The following is a 22213-nucleotide window of genomic DNA, read 5'->3' on the forward strand; positions in this document are numbered from 1 at the left end:
CTGCCCTATAGCATCATGGGAGTTGTAGGCTCGACCTAAAGGCTGCAGCACACCTAAGAAACAAAGAGACACTCAAATTCCATATAGACGAGCAAGTGCACAAAGAAGAGAGAACTCTGCAACCAACTTCGATGCTGTGGAAATACAGAATCTCTGCAGCACTGAGGCACCGGCTCCTCTCTCAAATATATTATGTAATGCGATTTGCATATTTATGCAAATAGTCAAGCCAGGTAAGGGGTGTTAGGGCTGCCGGACTATTAATGAATGAAAGCTTCCGCTGTAATCCTATATACACCAGCCTCCCCCACCTCCCCACCCCCTAGTGCCCTTATTCAGAACCATGAGAAACGGATACTATATTTTTAAGGGATGAGCCAAAACTCAGTGATAGAGCACATGTTTTGCATGCAGAAGGTCCTGGGTTCAACCTCCAGCTTCTCCAGGTAGGGCAGGGGAAGAGCCCTGTCTGAAACACTGGAGAGCCACTGCTAGTTATGACTGCATCCGCATGTAACGGTAAGCCGGAATTCTAAAGAATTCCATCACTGTCACTGCAGGCAGGAGTGGCTAAACAAGCCATGACACATAACCCTGAAACTCTAGCTTGTCTTTCTGACAAGCCAGGATCCTACCCCAACAAAAGAAAAACCATGGGTTATGGGGCTGGCTTGTTTCTGGGAAAGATAAGCCGGAGTTCAGGGTTTGCACATCCTAGTAAGCAAACCACAAACAAAAGGTCCAAAGTTTGCTTAGCCGCACAATCTCACTGCTTTGTTCACAACAAGCCAGGTTTCCTTACGAGCCTGCCAGGAACCCTGGGTTATCGTGACACGTGAACTCTGTCAGTAGGTAGACCGGGGATGGCGAACTTGTAGGCCAAAGCACCCAGGAGGGCCACAACTGCCATGAGTCCTAGCCACTATAGCCAATGCTGAGGGATGATGGGGGTTGAAGGCCAAAATGTCCAGAAGGCCACAAGTTGCCCAACCCTGGTGCAGACAAGAAGTTCTCAATTCTGTAAATTCGGAACCAGCGCAGAAACATTGCTGAATGGCCTGCCGCACCAACATCCGCGTCACGCTCACATCAGCGGGAGCGGTAACACAGTCCAGTTCTCTCACCTAATGCTGCCTCTGTGCTGTCCAATTTTCCCTCCCTGCTCCCTGCAATCCTGCCCCCAAAGTAAATTTCGGGCAGCCACGGGCTAAAGAAATACCAACTTTAATAATAACCATTGGGTTCCTTTGGTATAATCGAGATAAAATCAAACCGATACAAAGTGAGTCTATAGGATAGGGGGAAAGATGGGGGTGAGGTGAAAACGAAGCCCCACGGAACGGTGGGGCAGGCACAGTGATCAGAGGGCGGGGCGGGAGCTACACTTTGGCTTCTGGAGTATAGCAATGTACATGCAACACTAACTTATCCAACGTTTATGTACAGACCTGGGGAGGGAAGCAGCCTGAGCGCTGCAAGGAGACGAACTTCCTCCTCCTCCTCCTCCGCTCCCCAGGTGCTTTGGGTGCTTTTGGGGAGCTCCCATCCTCGCGGAAAGTCCGCAAACTCAGGAACGAGGCATCCCATAATCCTGAGGGGGCCTCCGTGCTGCCGAGACTGTGCTTTCGGCCGGGGTGGGGAGGAACTGTAGTGTAGGGAGAGACCCCGGTTAAGCCCCCACCCTTTGCCCACGGCAGCTCAGCCTGTCTTTGCCAATGGTAGGGGGGGAGGGAGGTTGGCCAGAGCCACGGCAGCTGTGCAGGGACTGTGGCGGATCTGGGGGTGGGGAGAAAGAAGGAGGACAGCTTCCCCCCCCGCCCCCTACTTCCCCTCCAAAACAGGCCGAGGGACGTTGCTGCTGCCCAGGCAGGAGGGATTTTGCATAAAATCTCAGACCTATAAAAGGGTCAAGGCACACAGAGTTAATATGTAAAGTGAGGCGGTGATGGGGTTAGGATTTTGGGGAGCAGGGCTTGGGGGGGACACCTTCTTTTTTGTGCTTTGAAAAAAGGGGGAGAGGCCGTCACTTCCCCCCCCACCCCTCTTCCCTCACCCCACCCGGCACTCCTCTCCCCATCACACAAGAAACACCCTCAGGGGGCTTTGGCATCAGGAGAAGATCCGGCAAGGGTGCGGATGGTCGTTTCGCCCACCCACCCCCGCTACCGAAAGGGGTCAGGTGAGGTTACCTGGCGGGGGCACAGGTAGCGCTCGGGGTCCTTTTGTGCCAGCTCAGGAAGCTGTAGGCATAAAATCTGGAAGGGTGCCGTGAAACCAAGACTTGAGCACCCTCAATGAGGGCTAGCCCCCTTGGCAAGTGTTTTTGGGGAAGGTGAGGGAGCGCTGCTCCGGAACTTGCTTAGTGACGAGAAGGGGGCGAGACAATAAGTGCAGGGGCGTGTGCGGGCGTGTGTGTGTTTCTGGAGGCGAGCAAGAGTTTCTTCTACCAAAAAAAAGGAGTTGGAGAATCCAAGCTCAGAGGGAGACGCTTTGGCAGAGACGGCTGCGGCTCTGGAGGAAGCCGTGACGCCCAGGGTGAGGCGGCACAAGCCGACCCGTGAGCGGGACCCGTAAAGGCAGGGCGAGCCGAGGAGCAGCGGAGGCCAGGGGCAAGGCGGCGACTGCGGGGCGGGAGGGAGATCCGGACGACGCTCCCGACCCCCGGGTTCCTCCTCACGATCTCCGCTCCACGGGCTGCTGTAGGCAAAGCTCACTGCCGGCCGAGATAATCGGCAGCCGATTGTCCATGTGGTAGCTGATGAGGTGGCTGACGCTCTCGAAGCGGTGATCCTTCGTCCGGACCTGCGCGGGAGGAGACGGAACACCCGGGGCTTAACGGGACGCGGCCAGCTCTCTCCCGCGGAGCTCGAGGGGGCAAATACGTCTCTCTTGTTTCACCCTCACAACAACTCTGTAGGGTAGGGCTGGGCTGGGTGGCAAAGCTGGGTCCTGGTTGCCTGTGGCCTTCAGGGGCGGGGGGTGAGGAACTGATCTCAGGACTCTCCAACCTTTGAATAACGCTTGCAGGGGAAAACTATGGCCCTGGCGTTGGGCTTGGCTACCGCGGGCACAGAATGCTGGACGAGAGGGGCCTTTGGCCTCTTCCAGAAGGGCTCCTTCTTTTGTTCCCACTGGGCCACAATGACCAGGAATGGATCAGAGGCAGTATTAGGCCTCTGTGTACCAGTTGCTGGGAAACGCAAGCATGAAGGTGCTGGTTTTTTACTGCGTTATTACATTTCTATCCTGGTTTTCCTCCAGGGAGCCTTAGGCAGTGTACATGATCCTGCTCCTGTCTGTGTTATCCTCCAAACAACCCTGCAAGGTAGGGTCGGCTGAGAGTCGGTGACTAGCCCAAAAGCACCCGGAGGGTTTTGTGGCCAAGTGGGGACTAGAACCCAGGTCTACCCAGTCCCAATCCGGGACTCTGACCACACTAGGACACAGAAGCTTTGATAGAAGACGGATGAACCCACCCCCGCCCTTGGAAGCCTTACCACGCCTTCAGGGTCGACGAGAAGCAGGTGTTTGGGCTGCCCGCCCTGCAAGCCGGTCAGCACATGCTGGCCCGGGGTGGAGGTACTCTCCCGCACCAGGAAGTCCCCATTGGCCTGCAGCAGCTTCTCGGCTTCTTTGCGGCTCATCCGGCCGTGGTACCAGGGCTCCTGGCGCAGCTGCTCCTCCATGGAGGCCACCAACTGGGCTGGCGGGGCGGGGGGAGGCGGCACCCGCAAGGCATCCTCAAAAGGCTCTGGAGGAGAGAGGTGCCCAGTGAGGAAGAGAGAGACACACACACGTACACTGGCACATCAAGGTGTCTTTCTCTACAGGAGAGCTTCGGCTATTGGGCAGTATAAAAATGCAATGAATAAATAAATATAACACTAAGGAAGATCGATGCTTTTGAACTGGGGTGTTGGAGGACAATTCTGAGAGTGCCTTGGACTGCAAGAAGATCAAACCAGTCCATACTCCAGGAAATAAAGCCAGACTGCTCACTTGAGGGAAGGGTATTAAAGGCAAAACTGAAGTACTTTGGCCACGTAATGAGAAGACAGGATACCCTGGAGAAGAAGCTGATGCTAGGGAAAGTGGAAGGCAAAAGGAAGAGGGGCCGACCAAGGGCAAGATGGATGGATGATATTCTGGAGGTGACAGACTTGACCTTGGGGGAGCTGGGGGTGGCGACGGCCGACAGAAAGCTCTGGCGTGGGCTGGTCCATGAAGTCACGAAGAGTCGGAAGCAACTGAATGAATAAACAACAACAAGGTCTAGAAACTTGCTTCGTTCATTCAGTGAAGCCAGCTGTGATCATCAGCACCCCAGATGACACTAGCTGGCGCTTGCTAGAAAAGTCACAGAAGAGGAGCAGCCCCAATCATTATTTATGTTCTGGGAGGGGAAACTCTGGCCTACGGGCTCGATGTAGCCTGTGCGCATTGGACTACAACTCCTATCATTCCCAGCCAGCATGGCTGGGAATGATGGGAGTTGCATTCCAACACAGCACAGAAGAGGGATGAAGTGAACCTCTCCTCCGCCAGTCCTGCATGGAATTCTGGGTCGCCTATGGCGAGTGCTTCAATACAGTGATAGGTGAACAAATTTCTTATCTGATTGGATCGAGGTGGGGAACAACAGCAAGCATAACATTTATTTATTTATCGCATTTCTATACCGCCCAATAGCCGAAGCTCTCTGGGCGGTTTACAAAATTAAGACAATATGGGCTTGTAGTCCAACGCATCTGGAGGGCACACCGGGTCGCCTGCCCCCGTCTTAAAAGAGAAGGCTGCCGTCACAGTGACAGCGGGCGTCCCTTGCACTCCCTCCTGCCACTCACTCATGTCAAAGAGATCTCTTTGGGCGCTGCCATTGGCGGTGGCTCCCGGACTGCCCTGCCGCGCTTTCTCCAGATTCTGCACGTTCACGTAGGAGGGGTCGTCAAAGAGATCCGTGCGGCCGGATGGGCATCTATCCCTTCCTGTGAAGGAGAGAGGAACAGCGTTAGGGAAAGCCCTTCCCCAAAACAAAACAAAAGCTCAGAAACCAACAGCATCCTAGGTGTGGGACTGACTGATGAGAACTCTTGTCAACACAAGAAGCTCAGGAGGTAACTAAATGGAGCTTCCATGTTCAAAGGCAGTATGCCTGCAAAATCAGGAGCCTAACACATGAAGGACCGAGTACACGGGGGAGACATTCCAAAAATGACTCTAGTTGTCTCTTAAACTTTTAAGCAAAAGCTTAAACACGGAGTCCCAAAAGTAACAGGTAGGCTGGGCCTGCCCTTTAAAGCAGGCTTCCAAATGTGCTGGACTACAACCCCTATCATCCACAGGTGAGTGAGGGGAGATGTTGTCCGACAGATCTGGACAGCACCACATTGGGGAAGGGTGCTTTAAAATGAAATAAAATGGCAGCTACGGTATTGTTGATACAGTCATATAAAAAGAACCGTTTAAAGCTGAGCTGAGGCTGAATTCCACCCTTGCGAAGTACCCAACCTTTCTATATGAGGGCATGAGAGATGTCACCCAACCCCAAACCGTGGAAGGGGGATCCCCCCACCCCTCCAAGGCAAAACAGCGGCTTGGAACGGTTACCTTGTGTGGCGACGTGCGGTTTCCTGGAGTCATAGTCCCCCCCAGACATCTGGCCAACGGGCTACCAAAAGAAAGACGGGGTGGGTTGTGTGTGTGTCAGCTTTAAGGGCGACTGTTTCACCCTCTCCCCCCTCTCTAGACAGTCCTGCAGTTATGAGAAACTTGGGGTTTAGGACTGGATGAGTTGGGGGGCATCTGTTCAGCCCAACAATGAAGGAATTAAAACTCAGGACATCGGGGACTGGAGTGTCAAAGCAGGATGATTTTAAAAGGTCGTGCCGGGACACAAGCGCTTTCTCTGTGTCGAGACAGACCTAAAACCATGGTGGGTGGAGGTGGGGTAGTTTAAGCCCGCTTCCTGGGCTGCATTACAGATAGATGTACCCACATGGAGCTTCCACACCTTCCATTTTAAGGACACACCCTGAAAGGTTTGTAACGCGCAGAGAGGTCTGATTGGGTCAAACCCGGGGGGCCCTGAGTCGTGATGGGAGGCGGTGGGAGCACCGCCCCCCATCCCAGGCTCATCGCTTTCACGCTTACCAGGGTGGCTCCCAAATGGTTGGGCGTCGGGGCCGCTGCGGCTCCGTCCCGCAAGCGCATGTCCACCACGCCGCCCAGGGGCGGCTCCTTCCCGGGGAAGTCGTTGTAGTACTGGTGATCGGGTGGGGGTTCCTCTTCTTCATCCCAAGCGGAACCGTCGAAACCCGCCATCCTAGGGAGGAAGCAGAAAAGGAATGGGGCGGGGAGGGTACGAAACGGCCACCAGGTTCAGCAGCCAGCTCCCTGCAACACGTGCCTCTGAGAACGCAACAAGGAAGGGCGTGAAGGGGGGCAGGCTGTCTCCTGGTTTGGCCCTGCGTCTGGAACTCAAGAGGCAGGCTGCTCCGGAAGCTTCCATCTGGGCACCAGGACTAACCACCACCGATGGACCTCTCCCCCATCACAGGGGGACGCAAATCCAGCCAGACATCAGAAGAGCCCTGATGCTGGATCAGGCCAAGGGTCCGTCTAGTCCAGCACTCGGTTCACACAGTGGCCAACCAGGCATCAGCCAGGGATGAACAAGCAGGACATGGTGCAACAGCACCCTCCCGCCCATGTTCCCCAGCAACTGGTGCACACAGACTTATTGTCTCCAATACTGGAGATAGCACACAACCATCAGGGCTAGTAGCCATGGATAGCCTTTGCCTCCAGGAAATTATCCAACCCCCTTTTAAAGCCATCCAAATCGGGGGCCATCACTACATCTTGTGGTAGTGAGTTCCATAATTTAACTCTGCGCTACGTGAAGAAGGCCTTCCTTTTATTTGTCCTGGATCTCCCACCCATCAGCTTCATGGAATGACCCCTTTGGGTTCTAGTAGTTTGAGAGAGGGAGAAAAATGTCTCCCTTTCTACATTCTCCACACCAGGCATCATTTTGTCCACCTCTATCATGTCTCCCCTTAGCCTCTTTTTCCCCCAAGCTAAACAATCCCAGTAGATGTAACCTTCCCTCGTAGGGGAGAGGCTCCAGCCCCTTAATCATTTTCGTTGCCCTTCTCTGCACTTTTTCCAGCTCTATGATATCCTTTTTTAGGTGTGGTGACCAGAACTGTACACAGTTCTCCAAGTGTGGTCGCACCACTGATTTGTATAAGGGCAGACACCAACCCCCAAAGAGCGGAGTGGTTCATGCAGAGCACTAGGTCTGAGGCCACTCTCCCATTAGGGGCCACTCTGGGAAAGCCAAGGAAGTGGAGGGTAGATTGCTAGCGCACCACCCAGGAAAGGCGTTTGTGTTGGGGGGGAAAAGGAAAGAGCGTATCAGGCCAGTCCCGGACAGTGCCCGTACCTGTCGGGCGGGGGTGACGAGCTTGGGGGGGTTCTTGAGGTACTGCTTGAAGCGCAATTCGAAGGCCTGCCCGATGGTGCTGATCACGTCTTGCGCCAGCCCCTCGGGGCACTCCAGGATGTGGCAGGCTGTAGGGAGACAGAGAGAACATGGGCGGCTGTCCTCCTTGGGAGGAGCCAAAGAGAAAGGCGGTGGGGTGAAAAGAAAGGGGGGGCGGGGGAGGAGGGAGACGGAGGTGGCGAGCGAGACGGCGGGCGAGCACGCGAGAGAGGGCAGGCGAGCACGCGAGCGACGGAGGGCCTAACCACTGCAAGCCTGTGGAAGCTTCTGAGTGGCGTGAAGCAGCTTACCTCTGTGGTTGACGGGGTCTTTGGCAACATAGGCAACATACTCAGCTGTGTCCTGTCAAGAGCGAGAAACTTAATGAATGCCAGCTTAAAGGGTGGGGGAGAAGCAGGCGCCCCACAACATCCCCAGTCAGCATGGTTTTATCTTTTCCTCCGTGGCGCTCAAAGCGGCATGTATGATGTCCCTCCCATTTTGATCCTTGCAACAAGGTAGATTAGGCAGAGAGATGGTGACCAGACCAAGGTCACCGACCTGCCCCGTGAAACAAACAAAATCCTCTTCACACTCACCGGATCCCCTCCAGATGCGAATGAAATCGACTGCATATGATGGTTGGCAATGATCTAAAGAGGAAAAGAAAAGCAAGATGGCAACGGGGCAGCAGGTCATGCAAGACGCCTCCCCAGGCCCTCCACCCTCCACCCATTCTTATATTAAGTCCGGCTGCTTTGGACTCTGGATGTACCATATTTTGGATCTCCAAGCAATGAGCTTCACCTGGCGCCTACCTTGTACTCTCTCCAGTGACAAGTGAAGAGCTTTTTTCTATTTCCCCAGTTCTGTTGTTTTCAAACTGTTACTGTATTTTAAATCTCCGCATGGCTGCTAAGTTTCAATTGGGTTTTTACTTTTATTCTGCAGTGCTAAACTTTTTTCATTTTTTATAATGTAGTTTCTGCTGCAGCTTGTGGTATTAATTGCTGTGAATGGCCCAGAGGGCTTCAGCTATTGGGCGGTATGAAAACATAACAAACCGATGAAGCACAATTTTGATACCCTGTTAAGTCAGCAGGATTCAAGGATCTTTTTATAGCAAACTACATAGGCTCCGGATTAGACTGTACCCTGCTTTTGCCCACAGCTGCACCCCTTTTTGATTTAGGCTCCGCCCGCTGCTGGAATTCAAACCCCTCCCCCCGCCACGGAACTCTGCCCTTGCTGTACAGCAGGGGTGGGGAACGTGTGGCCCTCCAGATGCCCTCGGCCCACAACTCCCATCAGCTCCCGCTCGCGGGGCCAATGGCGAGGGAGGACAGGAGGGGTGGTCCAAGGACAGAGACCTTCTCACCTGCTTACAGTCGGACGCCATGAGGTTGAGGCTGCTGGTGGAGATGGTGAGCGTGATGGGCATGCCGGCAAACTTCAAGTTGCTCTTGCCAAGGATGGAATTGAGCGAGCGGCCGCAGGGCTGCAGGAAGGGAGGAGGGGGAAGAGACACACACCGGACGTTAGCAGCAGGGCCAGCTTTCCTGCGCGAGGCAGAAGCAGCTCCGGCATATGAAAGAACTAGAATCTTGCACCCAGAGGCTGAAGAGTGCATGGAATTTGGAGGGTGAGGGAAAGACAGTCTTTGGCAGAGACAAGAAAAGAGAGATGCAAGGAAGGGAGGGGCTTTTGGACAGGGTGGGGGGGGGGGCTTCCCCCGCCCTGAGGATGCCGGGGACCTTCCTCATGCAAAGCAGGAGCTCTACCTCTTTTCCTCTTCCCTCCTCATCTCTTCTTCCTTGCCTGTCATGTCTTTTTAGATGGCATGCTTGTGAGCAGGGGCTGAATTCTTTTAATGACGATACAGAAGCCGCTCCGGGAGCCTTTTGAACTGAGGTGCAGGATAAAAACACTCTAAATAAACTGGGGATGGCGAGTGCTGGACCTGGGACCTTGCACATGGAAAACATGCGCCCTGTCGCTGAGCAACATCCCTTAAGAACATCAGAGGAGCCCTGCTGGATCAGACCAAGGGCCCATCGAGTCCAGTACTCTGTCCACACAGTGGCCAATCCGCTGTCGATCAGAGATCCACAAGCAGGACATGGTGCAACAGCACCCCTCCCACCCATGTTCCCCAGCAACTGGTGCATATAGGCTTACTGCCTCTGATACTGGAGATAACACATAGCCATCAGGACTAGCAGCCATTGTTAGCCTTCTTCTCCAGGAATTTGGGCAACCCCCTTATAAAGCCATCCAGATTTAAAGCTTTCCCCTTGTAGTCTCTGCAAGCGTTAGGTATTACGCTCAAGAGCCCACGGAGGACGCTCCAAACTTCCAAACAGCATGAACACACGTTACACAGGGTGTAAATTCTTACGCAGTGTTAAGTTCTGGGCGCATGCAGAACACCTCTTTCACCAGCAGGGGGCACTCAAGCCACTTGTACCTCCTTCAGCATTTTAACACTTGCATGCTGGAATCTTTTGTATTTATAAGCCAAGGCTGCAAAATGCACATCATAAAACGGGTCTTTTAAAAATAGCAAAAGACGACAAGGTAAGAAAAGCAGCAGAAATTCCACAAAATAACTAACACCAGCCTAAAAGAGAACCTTGCCAGATACTGCTCCTATGTCCTCAAGCTTCTCTGCGACCATGAGGACTAGGAACTCTCTTATTTTAAAGGAATCTTCAAGTTACTAGATTCCACACATACAACCAGCTGTGTCAAAAGCGGTGGCCGAGCTGATGCGACTAGGCAGCGGTAACCAAACCTGGCGCGCTCCAGCTGTGCTGGGCTACAACTCCTGGCAGGGGGGATGCTGGGAATTGTAGTCCAACACATCTGGAGGGCACTAGTTTAGGGAAGGGTGCTACAAGGCAACGGATAGGGCTTCTCAGTCTCCTCCAATTCTTAGGACCGGAGTTAAGTCTGCTGACACATTTCTATATATTTAATTACGCCACTTCAGGACTTAATACAATGAGTAAACAGCCTGTGTTCTACAAGCAGATACACGTACTCCTTGCCCCCCCACCCCCGGTCTTTCAAACTGCAGCCCGACTGACGTGCCCAAAACAGCAACCTGACTCCCACGGGCCCATGCAACCCTTTGCATTTCCGGCTTGGCTTGCTCCGTTTTGGGACCCTGGCTTCCCTTAAGAGGAAAATTCTTGCCCCGCGTCTCAAACAGTAGCTGGGAAACTGTTTTCAGATCTTGCCCCCGGGCAGTTTGTCCCAGGCTCTGCGTGTAATCAGAGGATCCCCAGAATTCGCTCCTGCGGGTTAGAAAAATAAAGGCCAAATGCCATGAGCGGGGGTTTGTGGGTGTGGGTGTGAGAAGAGGCTGTGAATGCCCCAAGAGACTATATAGGGGAAGGGATGCATAGTAGGAAGAGGAAAGAGGAGGGCCGGGGAGGGATGGAGGAGGAAGAGCAGGCAGAGGGGATGACAGACGCACACACACCATCCGCACGCCCTCCACCCCCCTGCGTCCATTAGACGGCCCCGTTATGGCTCTCTATTGATCAGCCCTACCCGCACAAAGGCTTTATTGCCGCAGCTCAACTTCCATTTCCCAGCGAGGGGCAGTATTGTGGGGAAAAGGAGGAGGGGGCCGTGCCGGAGACCTCAACCCCTACGCGCACCCTCCGAAGCCGGAACGGTGAAGCAAGAGGCCCCCCGCGCGCCTTTCCGTGGACGTTGCAGGGAGCACCGGGTTCGCCCGTATGAATTGCAGGCAACGGTAACGGCAGCTTCTGACCCAGCACGCGCCGCCTACCCGGACTTTTATACCCCTCCGGGCGCTGACTCCACCGCCCAGCCCTCGGCTCCTGGATCTACCCGATAGAGACCGACGTTCCTGCTCCTCTGCCAGCAAAAAGGTCTCCCGCTCTCTGAAGAGCACTGCAATAAGAAAGTCCCGGAGGGATCAGACCAACGGCGTCTCGAGTCCAGCTTTCTGCTCCCACAGTGGCCAACCAGAAGCCTGAATGGGAAGGCCACAAGCAGGCCCTGAGTGCGACAGCACCCTCCCGCCCGTGTTCCCAGCAACTGGCATAGAGAAGACTGCAGCCTGCGATCCTGAATATACAACGCAGCTGTCAGGACGCGCAGCCATGACAGCCTTGTCCTCCATGGCTCTGTCCAATCCCGTTTTAAACCCGCCCCAAAGTTGGGGGCCATTGCTACATCTTGTGGAAGGGAGTTCCGTAGTTTAACTACGCGCTCCGTGAAGTCTTTCCTTTCATCTGCCCTGAACCTCCCACCACTCGGCTTTGTGGGGCGGCCCCCATTGGGCTCTGGTGTTCTGAAAGAACGAGAGGAACACCCTGCCCACTTCCTCCCACCCATTTTGTACATCTCCGTCGTGCCCCCACGCCCTCGCTCCCCCTTTTTCTGTGCTCAAAAGCTCCAAACATCGCAACGTTTCCCCGGAGGGGAGTCGCTCCAGACCCTCGATCCTTTTGGAGCTCCTTTTCTGAACCTGAGAAAGTCCACCTGTTTCTCAGATGCTGCCGCCCATCTCTCCCTCCAGGCCTGGAACTGCTTCCCAGACCTTCTGTGTGATGCTGATGCCGCTCCTGCTCCTCTCACTTCACCCCTCTGTAAAACCCACCTTTTCTGCAAAACCTTCGGCCTTCAGCCCTTTTAAGACTTCGGCTTGCCAACACAAGGCTTTTTAGGGTATAATTCCCCTGCTGCCACCTTTGCCTCCCTCTTCCCTCAGCAGTGCCTCCTCCTCTGTCAAAATATATACTGTAAAAGTCCTTGGAGCTTGAACCTGCCTTCTGTTCACATCACTCTGTAAAGCAGCCTTCCTCAACCTGGAGCGCTCCAGATGTGCTGGACTACAACTCCCAGAATGCCCCAGCCAGCTGGCTGGGGTATTCTGGGAGATGCAGTCCAGCACATCTGGAGCGCCCCAGGTTGAGGAAGGCTGCTGTAAAGCAAAGAACTAGAATCTCTTTCGGCCCAGTTCTCTAGATGGCCCCGCCCCCTTTCTCTGGCCCCGCCCCTTTCTCCGAACCACTCATTAATTGCTGGTTTCCGACCTTTCAAAACAGAAGTCAGCCCTCGGGCTGAGAAAGAAGTTCTGCGTCCCCTGAATTAGGTCGAGTACATGCATACATAAACGTCCTTCGTGTCCACAGGAATGGAGCAGCAGCCCTGCTGGATCAGAACTAAAAGGTCCATCCAACTCAGCCCCCTGTTTCCAACAGTGGTCAGTCATCTGGCTCTAGGAAAGCCCCCAGGCAGGGCGTGATGGAAACAGCACATCTGTTCCCCCACCTGATGGTATTTACAGGTACGCTACCTCCAAACAGGGAGGCTCCGTTCTTAGCTACAACAGGTACCGATGGGCCAATCCTTGTGTTTCATGGCTCAGTGGTAGATCCCCTGCTTTGCATGCTGAAAGTCCCAGGTTCAAACCCCGGCAGCTCCAGATGGGGCAGGAAAGAACTCCGTCCGAAAAGCCCAGAGAGCTGCTGCTGCCAGTCAGTGTCGACAATACCAGGATAGACAGAGCCAGGCAGCCTCCTAGGTTCCTATCCCGTTCATTACAATTTGCCTTACTGGATGAGTCCCAAACCTCTTCTCTAATCCAGTGCTACATTTCCCACCCAATGGTTTTTGGGAAGCAGACATTAAAGGTAACAGTCCTCTGGGATTCAGGGGTAGACTGCCCCAGACAATGGAGGTTCTATTAAAGCACCACAGCTATTTGCCACCATCGCGCAGCAGTGAATTTCAGAGAGTTCTAGCATTAGGGGAGAGAGAGAGAGGGAGAGAAGGGGAGTGTTACCCATCTATCGCCAAGCATCTCACCTTTCTCCTGCGGACGGCTCCCTTGGCACCAGGCACGGCTTCGCAGACGAGGCCGATGGCCTCCCTGTACGGAGAGCGGAGAAGAAGGATGAGGCCATGCTGGAGAAGAGACTGACAAGCTCACCCGAAACATACCCAGCTGCCTTAAGGTGCAATGCTATGCGTGTTTAGACAGGGGAAAAGTCCACAACTCCTAGCATGCCCACTTGGTTCTGCTCATCTAAAAGCGCCACGTGCCAGCTGCGCCAGAGCAGGAGATCCAGGCACCAAAGACCCTTAACACACACACACACACACACCAGGCAAAAAGGGTACAGCTCAGTGCCCACAACACTTGGAAAAGCAAAGGTGGTGAGCAACCGGATTCCACTGTTCCCAATCAGTTTTCCAAAGTAAAAATGGGAGGAATACTTCAACCTTAACCCTTGGGGGCGGAGGGATGCTCTCAAGAGCATGTTAAGAGTTAAAAGAAAGGCAGGCAGGCAGGCAGGCCTGCCCCACTGTCCATCTGCATGAGTCTCTGCACTGGCAGGCCTATAGCAGCAAGCTCAGAACGGCGACTCCTGCAAGCGAAGTCACAGGAGAGCGGGTCATTCCCCTCGTTGGGAGCAGGGCTGGTGTCAAGAGTTGGGCACGTGCTGAGGGCCCACATCTCAGCAGGGGCCCACTGTCAAGAGCCCCCTAGAGCTGCCCCCCCTCCTCCCCTTTGCAACCTCCTTGGAAGGGAGAAAGGCCCAGGGCAGCGACTCATCCAGGGGGGCAGCAGACAATCTCTGATACAGTTGGGTGCCCTCGGCCGAATTTTAACCCTCGTGACATGCCGACAATTCGGGAAAGACCGGGGTAAGGAAGGAGGGGAGGGGAAAGTGAGATAGAGGTCCCCAAAAGGGTGTGGGTCGTCCTTCTTGGACAGGTAAAGAGAAAATCAAGGTAAGCGGCCCCCGACACACACTCACACACTTGCAGAGAGAGGGACACGCCCACCGTCTCTCTCCAGCTGCTTGAGGCAGGACGAGGATGTGGGGGTGGGCGGGGGGTGGGGGAGAGAGGAGGAGGAGCAGGAGAGCGCAAGGCCCCGTTAATATTTGATGATGCTGTATAAATGCTTCCTGTCTTTAGCGGATTAATTTAGAAAAATAAATAAAAAATGCGCCACTGTCAGGAGCGCGGGGGGCTTGGCTGCAGAAGGTTTTCCATCTCCTGCCGGCCACCTCTTTCCAGACCCTGCGTCTGCCCGGTAATGGACAGGCTTACAGACGCACGCACACGCCTCTCCCCTCCTTTAACTCCTTCCTCGACCGCAGGGAAGAGAGCTCAAGCAACCTGCTTTACTGCTGGCCCTTCCCTGCCGAAGCCGGGATTGCAAAGGCCGTTGGTGCCTGGGATTCTTCGAGCGCTTGGGATGTAACTCCCTGCCGCCTCCTCGCTGCTGCCCGTGCTGCCCCCAAAATGGATGGTTGAGGCTGGAACGACCCAGCCCTTGCAGAGATGAGAGAAGAGCTGGCTCCCCTGTGAGAGGCGACGCAATCCGGACCGCTCCCCCCCACCCCCCTGCAACCATCAATCCTTTGGAGGTTTTCCGGCTTTTTGCACGATTCTACCCATTGCACCATTGCACCCCTCCCCATTCTAAAAGGCTGAACTGCTTCTCCTAAGGCAACATGAGGCCCTCCGGATGTTTTGGCCTGCAACTCCCATGACGCCTCTGCGCTGGCTAGGGCTGCTGGGAGTTGTAGGCCAAAGCATCCAGAGAAACCGAGCTGGACTTAGGTCCAAAAGCTTCATTACTGGCTGTAAGTTTTTAAAAAAGATGCTTGTCTCTTTTGGCCATGCCCCTTTTGCCTTTGGCCCCTCCCACCATTGGAATGCGGCCCCCGAGAGCTTCTCCAGAACGGAATTTGGCTCTCGGGCTCAAAAAGGTTCAACATCCCAGCTGCAGCGGCAACTCATACTGACAGACAACAGGCAAACTCCTCCATGGCGGGGCATTCTGCTGCGTTCCTGCATCAGGCGTGACTGAACGACCCGATACCCACCTGATGTAGAGCTGCAAGGGAATCAGCTGCCCCCCCCCCCAGGAGGAAGCCCTAAACGGAAACTCATACAGAGATACTGACAGGCAGCCTCCACTGAAGGCAAGCAATGCTGTTCAGCATCAGGAATGACTGGATGAACAGACTGCAGCCTGTGCAAAAGCCCAGCGGAATGAGCTGGTCCTAGTTGAATGCATGATGGGAAGGAGGCGAAGCCAGAGCAGGGACTCATGCAGGAAGGCAACAGTGAACTTTTCCCCCGAAAGGAGAAGCTAATTCTGCTGCACCTCAGCATAGAAAACGATGGGATGGCCCAATCATCACCGGTACAGGTGTTGTGGAATTCCCATCCGTGCAAGAAGCCTGGAGCAGCAATTCATGAAGAGAAGCAGCAGTCACCCCCCCCCAACTCCACACCCCCCACCCAAAAGGTAATTACATTTCCATGTTAGGAACAGAACTGATGACCACAGCCTTTTAGGGGGCAAAACAGAACCACCACCCCCTACAGTGGGACCATGCCACTCACCTTGTCACTTGAGTCCGCGTGCTGAAGTCAAGAGCCCGCATCGACTGGAGGACTTCCACACAACCCATATACTGAGGGAGGAAGGGAAGGAGAAGAGCGTGTTAGCCCCAAAGGTTATTTATTTATTGCATTTATATCCCGCCTTTCCCCTCCAAGGGACTCAAGGCGGCGTACATAATCCTCCTCCTTCCCTCTATTTTATCCTCACAACAACAACCCTGTGGGGTAGGTTGGGCTGAGAGCCTGCGACTGGCCCAAAGTCAACCAGTGGGTTTCCATGGCTGAGTGGAGACTAGAACCCGGATCTCCCAACTCCCAGTCCAACACTCTAGCCGCTACACCATACTGGCTCTCTGCTTTATTATGGCTCATCTTCTACACTGCCCCAAACCGGTGCCTGCTGGCCACACTGGCTGGCTATGAGGGGAGCTGTGGGCCAACACCACCGGAGGAAGGCTGAGAGACATACAGCTTTACAGAAAGAGTAGAGGACAGGCCCCTGCCTGGAGGAGCTTACAATCATAAAAACAAAAAAAGTCTCTCAATTAAATTATACAGGGGCTCAGAACTAGGAGGGGTGGGTGGGAAAACCTGCAGCCCTCCAGACACTGTCAGACTACAATTCCCATCCTACTGGCCCTGGTGGCTCAGGCTAATGGGCATCAGAGTCCAACAACATCCAGAAGGCCACAGATCCCCCACCTCTGGGTTAGAGAGGCCAACTAGCACCGGGCAAGGCCAGGTCCGACTCCAAAGCCCACAGGTGCCCTCGGCACAGTCGCCGCCTTTCAGCCTGACCTACTTCACAGGGTCGTTGTCAGGCTAAAACGGGGGAGAGAGACCCACGCACGATGCACTGCCCAAAGCTCCAAAGATGTCCATGTATGATCTGCTGTTGTTATCATTGCTCTTAATTGCTATCCGCATTCCTTGCGCTGTGCTCGAGCATTCAGGCAGTTTCAAACCACGGAAGAGCGCTTGTTTCTTTCCCTTGCCACAGGCCAACCTGCCACACATGACTCACGTGATCTACGCAAGGAAGTCAAGCAGTTTAAAGCAGTCAGACCGTGGGCCCACCTAGGCCAGTGGTGTCGACACGGGCCGGCAGCAGCGGCTCTCCAGGCTTTCAGGCGGGATTCTTCCCCTGCCATACCTGGAGAAGCCAGGGGTCAAACCTGGGACCTTCTGCACACGAACCAGGGGCTCTGTCACACTGAGCTAAGGGCCCTCCCCGCTTCTCTGCCACTCCTAACTGATTGGCGTTCCCCCCACCCCCATTCTAACAACTTGAAATGCCTCCCCTACCTTGAGGACTAGTAACTCTGGTGGAATTTATTTGCAAGGTCGGAACAAAATGAAGATGGCCCCGCTTCCTCTGACTCCCTCGGCAGACCCAGCCTTGGCGCTGACCGAACCAGCCCCACGGATCACCGCGTGGGCCTTTCGAGAACAGGGCATGGAGCGAGACAGGAAGAAGCAGGCCGGGGAAGCGCACGACAGTCCCCTGGACATTTGTGAGGCAGGCTGCGGGCAAGACAGCAGGAAGAGACGACGCTCTGAGAGGCGCCAGGGCGACTCATCTTCAGGTACTGAAATGAGTCAGGGAAGGGGGAAAGCGGCAGCCCAGCAACGCCGGCCTGGCCCTGTGGTCAAATGCTTTCAGGGCGCGTTCCGTTTCTGTTCTCTTTTATCACCTTCACAGCCTGTTCTTCTTCCTGAGGGCTCTCGGGCGCAACCCCTCGCATGTTCAGACACCAAACATCCCCCTCGGAAGGGCCTTCTCAGTGGTAACCTCCCCTCCCCTTCTGGAATGATCTCTCCCACGAGGCCGGTTTGGTGCCAGGTTAAGACCTTCCTCTTCTCTCTCAGGGATTTGACAGCACATGCTGAGGATTTCATCAGGTCCTGAATTTTCCTTCTCGTTGATTGTTTAAAATTGTTTACATAAATCATCATCATCAATTACATTTCTATACTGTCCAATTGCCAAGGACCTCTGGGCGTTTCACCTTTACAGGGCCATACATATGTATTTACCTTCTTCCCGAGTCAATACTTCGTGGTAGCAATTACAGCTGTGAATCTTTTGGGCGAAGTCTCTATGCAAGGTACTGTATACACATGCGTGCGTGTGTGTGTGTGCGTTCTGTCTGCTTATATGTTTACATATAAATGGTTCTTAATGTGTTCATCACGCGTTCTTAATGGTTTTTAACCCAAAGTGCTTTGGCTATAGGGCGGTACAGAAATGTAACGGAACGGGTGGGGTGGGGTGCACTGCATGCCTGGCACCCCATCCCTAAGCTGTGTAAGTGATGCTGAAGGCCGTCCCAGGGGGGTAAAGCAGTGTGGATTTTCAGAGCCAAATTCCCCCAGGAGATGTTCGAGTCATCGTGGACCTCCACTGCTCCTTGGTTTGTTTCTGCTTTCGTCCAAACTTTGGGAAGTGCAAAAACCGCGGTTCTTGTGCATCCCCAGGGGGAAGGAGGAGGGTCCCGCTGTTACACAGTCTCCAAAGAGGATGCGCCCAGCCTGACCCTGGAGGTCACAGCTGGAGGCAGGAAAGGAAAGGAGCGGCGCTCTTAGCCAAGCGGAGGGCGAATTGTGTCCAAGAGGATGTGACGGCGACGGCAGACAGGAAAAGGTGTGTGCCTGCGGGAAAAGGGCCGCCTTCCTGCTTCATGCCAGCAAAACTACCTTGGCTTCCAGCTCTGGTTGGTCTAGAAACGCAGATCGGAGACCCAAATCTGGCTGCTAGCGGGGGTCCGTGATCCATTGGTGGGCAGGGCTGCAGGCCAAACACTGGGGAACACCAGAGGGTAGGGTGGCGGCAACAGGCTTTGGGGCCACGTTCGTGTAGGCCGTGCCAGCGAAAGCTCCCACACGGGTGGCAAGGGCAGCGGTCCAACATCTGGGGATGGCTCAGAGCTTTGTGGTAAAGCACCAAGGCAGGATGGGACCAGGGTCCATCTGCTCAGCATCACCAGTTAACAGCAGTCACTAGTGGTAGCCATCGGCCTAGCTTTGTTACGTTAATTCCCACCTAGGAGCAGGGGCTGAAAAACCCAGATCATGATTGAGGCCCAAACAAAATTCCCACCTAGGAGCAGGGGCTGAAAAACCCAGATCATGATTGAGGCCCAAACAAACAGAATCAAAGTTCATGGAAGGTCCAGCAGCCCCCCCACCCCACCCGATCTGCTCCAGATGTGCTGGACTACAACTCCCAGCATTCCTGACCATTGTCCATGCCAGCTGGGGCTGATGGGAGACAAAGGCCAAAACAACTGGAGGAACCCGGATTAGAGGGAGCTGATGTCAGAGGTGACGGAAACGCCCCTCGCCCAGGACGATGGAGAAGCACTCCCGCTCAGAGCTACCAAGCTGCCTGGACCCCTGATAAAGGCAGCCTTCCCAAGCCATGCTGACTGGAAATGATGGGAATTGTAGTGCAACACATCAGGAGCACCAGGTGAAGGGAATGCTCAAGTAGACTGTTCAGGGTGACGCCGTCTGACTCCATCCAACAGCTTCATGTAAGATGCCTCTCGGATCGAGCAACGGCAAGAAATGCACTCTGCGCATGGTCAGGGCCACATATTGACCACAATATGTGTTAATAACGCAAGATGAGCCCCAAAGGAGCAGGTCCAAAGGTCTATTTCGTCCAGCCCTTCCCAGCCTGGGGCTATAACTTCCATCGTGTCTGACCACTGACTCTGCTAGTTGGCTGGGGATAATGGGAGACCAACCCCAGCCAGAAGGCAACAGGACTGGGAAGGCTGATTTCGCCCAATGTCCTGTTTTCCTGACAGCACGGGATGTCTCTGTTTATCCTCCCTGCCCCAGCGCCAGCCAGAGCCAGGTGCGAAAGGCAGCCATGCGTCGTTAAAGGACAGGGCGCCTCTGAGCATATCCTAAGCAGAGGGGTTTGTAGCGAATTCCACTCCAGGCTCCCTCCTCCACCAGCCCCCAGCCTTCTTTCCTTTCGGCAGCTGAGTTCCGGTGCGAAAAGTCATTTTGTGGTCGTCGCAGCTGTTCAGCTGTCAGGAGTCGGAAAGCCTCACTGATCTCCTGCAGCCTCCCCCATCCGGGCGCCCTTCAAATGCGTGGGACTACAGCTCCTATCATTCCCCCCAGCCAGCACAGGCAATGGTCAGGGATCACGGGAGCGCTGATCTGGAGGACTGAGGAAGGCCGGCATAAAAGCAAGCCTCGCTTAGCCTTTTTCTGCTGCTTTCTGGGGCTCCCTAGCCAGGGACATCTCTTGGCGAGGCTTCTCCTGCCCGTCTTCCGATTACGGGGAAGAATCGTTGTCTATTAAATTAGTTGCCACAGCATCGGGAGCAGGGGCGGGGGCAGGGAGTGTGGAGGGGGGTGCGCTTGTGGGGAGAGCCATTTTCCACGCAAAAAGGCAGATGCCTCCTCCAGCAGGCCTGGCTTCAAGTCCCTTGGCTGAGCCACCGAGGAGCATCACCCCCCATGACAGCCCCCTGAAGCAGGTTGTGGCTGGGCCTCGCGGTCAGCACAGACTGGGGTTGGAGGGGGAGGCAGGGCCGCCGGAGAAGGCCAGCTCCGTGCGTCTGCAGCATGTGTGCCGTGCCCCGAGGGAGGGACGCTCCGCTGCACGCTTGTCAGAAGCAATCATGTGGCTGAACGGCAGATCCAGGACGGAGGACGGCTGCTTCGGCCACGGAGATGCTGGGTGGGCCCGGCTGGCGGCCCCCGAGTGGACAGAGAGGGAGAGAAGAGAGGGGCGTACGGGAGAGCGCATCGCTCCCCCCACGCGTACGAAGGAGCCCGGACGCGCCTTCCCCGGACGCACCTTCCCCTCGGCCCAGGCTTAGAGATGTCTGCAGTGTTTACTTTCGGAAAGGGAGGACAGAGGCGGTGGAGTTCGAGGAAAAGTGCGGGTCGTGCACAAACAGACACGCGTCCTTGACATGAAAACGCGTGGGGGGGGGCCCTTCTCACATGGGCGGAAAAGGCAGAGCCGTACATTCTCAGAGGCACTGCTTTTGTGAATGCTGAAACACACATACTCCAGCAAATGCTACCCCCACTGTAGATTTGGGGGGGGGCGCTCTGGTGTTTTGGACTCCAGCTCCATTCAGCCCCAGCCATTGTGGCCAATGGTCCAGGAATGCTGGGAGATGTAGTGCAACCAGGTTGGAGAAAGGTGCATGAAGGACAGGGAACTGCAGACTCCTAGGTAAAACCTACCCCCAAGTACCACCCATTTGTCTTCCTGACCACCCGAGAGGAAAGATGGAACGGGGTGCAAACAGGGTCTGGGGGCTGCAGCCAGCTGACTAGCCGGCTGTTCATTTTAAAGAGCAAGGGAAGAAAACCTTGGCCCACGCCCCCAACCGGCCGGCTGCTACAAGCTAGTTGCTGACCAGGGCCCTAGGCTGCGATTGCCGTCACATCAGTCGCGGCCTCCGTTCTCCCTGTGACCGTTTCACACCCACCCATGCACGGACAAAATGCCACCCTCCTCCTCCTCCTCGCCCCTCCCCCCCCGCCTGCACTTACCCGGACGAGGTAGGAGACTCCGGGGCCCATCACTTTGTCGTCAGGGTGCAGCCAGCCCCGGCTGGGCTTGTTGACGAAGCTGCCGTGCCGGGTCCACTCGTCGCCACCGAGCTGGCCGCCCTCCACCCGCATCTTCTTGCTGCAGCCCAGCTTGTTCATATCCTGGGAATAGAGACCGACAGTCCCTGCTGAGTCCGGGTGGGGGGGAGCCGCGGCGGCAGGCAGAGGGGGCAGAGGAGGCTCCCCTGCGGAGCCGCCGGCCTCCCTGGAGAAGGCCCGGAGGCTGAGGAGGGTGGCCGGGTTGGACAGCTTCAGGTTGGCCATCTTGGGGAAGAAAGAGCACAGGGTGGTGGGGCTGTCCTCCGACTCCGACGAGAGCTCGCCCAGCGGCAGCATGGGGCTGAGGGAGGACGAAGACAGCGAACTGGGGAGGGAGGGGTCAGCCAGCAAGGGCTCGACGGGGGAGTCCCCTTCTGCCGCCAGAGACCCGTCTTCCAGGGAGGAGAGGGAGTCATTACGCAGGTGGTTGTATTTGCTTTTCTGCAGGAGGTCCATCCCGGCGGCGGTGCGGGCGTTCGAGGAGCAGCCTGGCCAAACGGGAGTCAGGGGGAAGAAGACAGAGCGGGCGGCGCGCGGTCAGGAGCCCACGGAAGCCAGAACCGATCCAAACGTGCCCGCGGCAGGCATTGCTGCCGGGCACAGAGAAGCCGGGGCACCGTCTGGGGGGAAAGGGCCCCGTGCCACACGGGTTCCCTGCCAGGCGTCGCAGCGTCACAGGCA

At 55.3% G+C, this 22213-nt stretch overlaps 2 protein-coding genes across 2 annotated transcripts in view; both read right to left on the minus strand.

Annotated features, from left to right (window-relative positions):
• The window catches only part of PBXIP1 (PBX homeobox interacting protein 1), a 167776-nt gene that overhangs the window by 24847 nt on the left and 120716 nt on the right, over positions 1-22213 (minus strand). The gene's annotated exons all lie outside the window — the stretch shown is intronic.
• Positions 1209-22142, minus strand: SHC1 (SHC adaptor protein 1). The gene is made up of 12 exons (XM_063145696.1): positions 21434-22142; positions 15899-15969; positions 13337-13400; positions 8865-8984; positions 8086-8139; positions 7798-7849; positions 7437-7575; positions 6151-6322; positions 5608-5668; positions 4845-4985; positions 3498-3751; positions 1209-2802 (listed from the first exon to the last, which is right to left on the minus strand). Exons 1-12 carry the CDS (start codon positions 21986-21988, stop codon positions 2674-2676), a joined length of 1812 nt encoding a protein of 603 aa, XP_063001766.1. The 5' UTR covers positions 21989-22142; the 3' UTR covers positions 1209-2673.

Source organism: Elgaria multicarinata, chromosome 21 (genome assembly GCF_023053635.1).
Source record: "Elgaria multicarinata webbii isolate HBS135686 ecotype San Diego chromosome 21, rElgMul1.1.pri, whole genome shotgun sequence".
In the NCBI taxonomy this organism is placed as follows: Eukaryota; Metazoa; Chordata; class Lepidosauria; order Squamata; family Anguidae; genus Elgaria; species Elgaria multicarinata.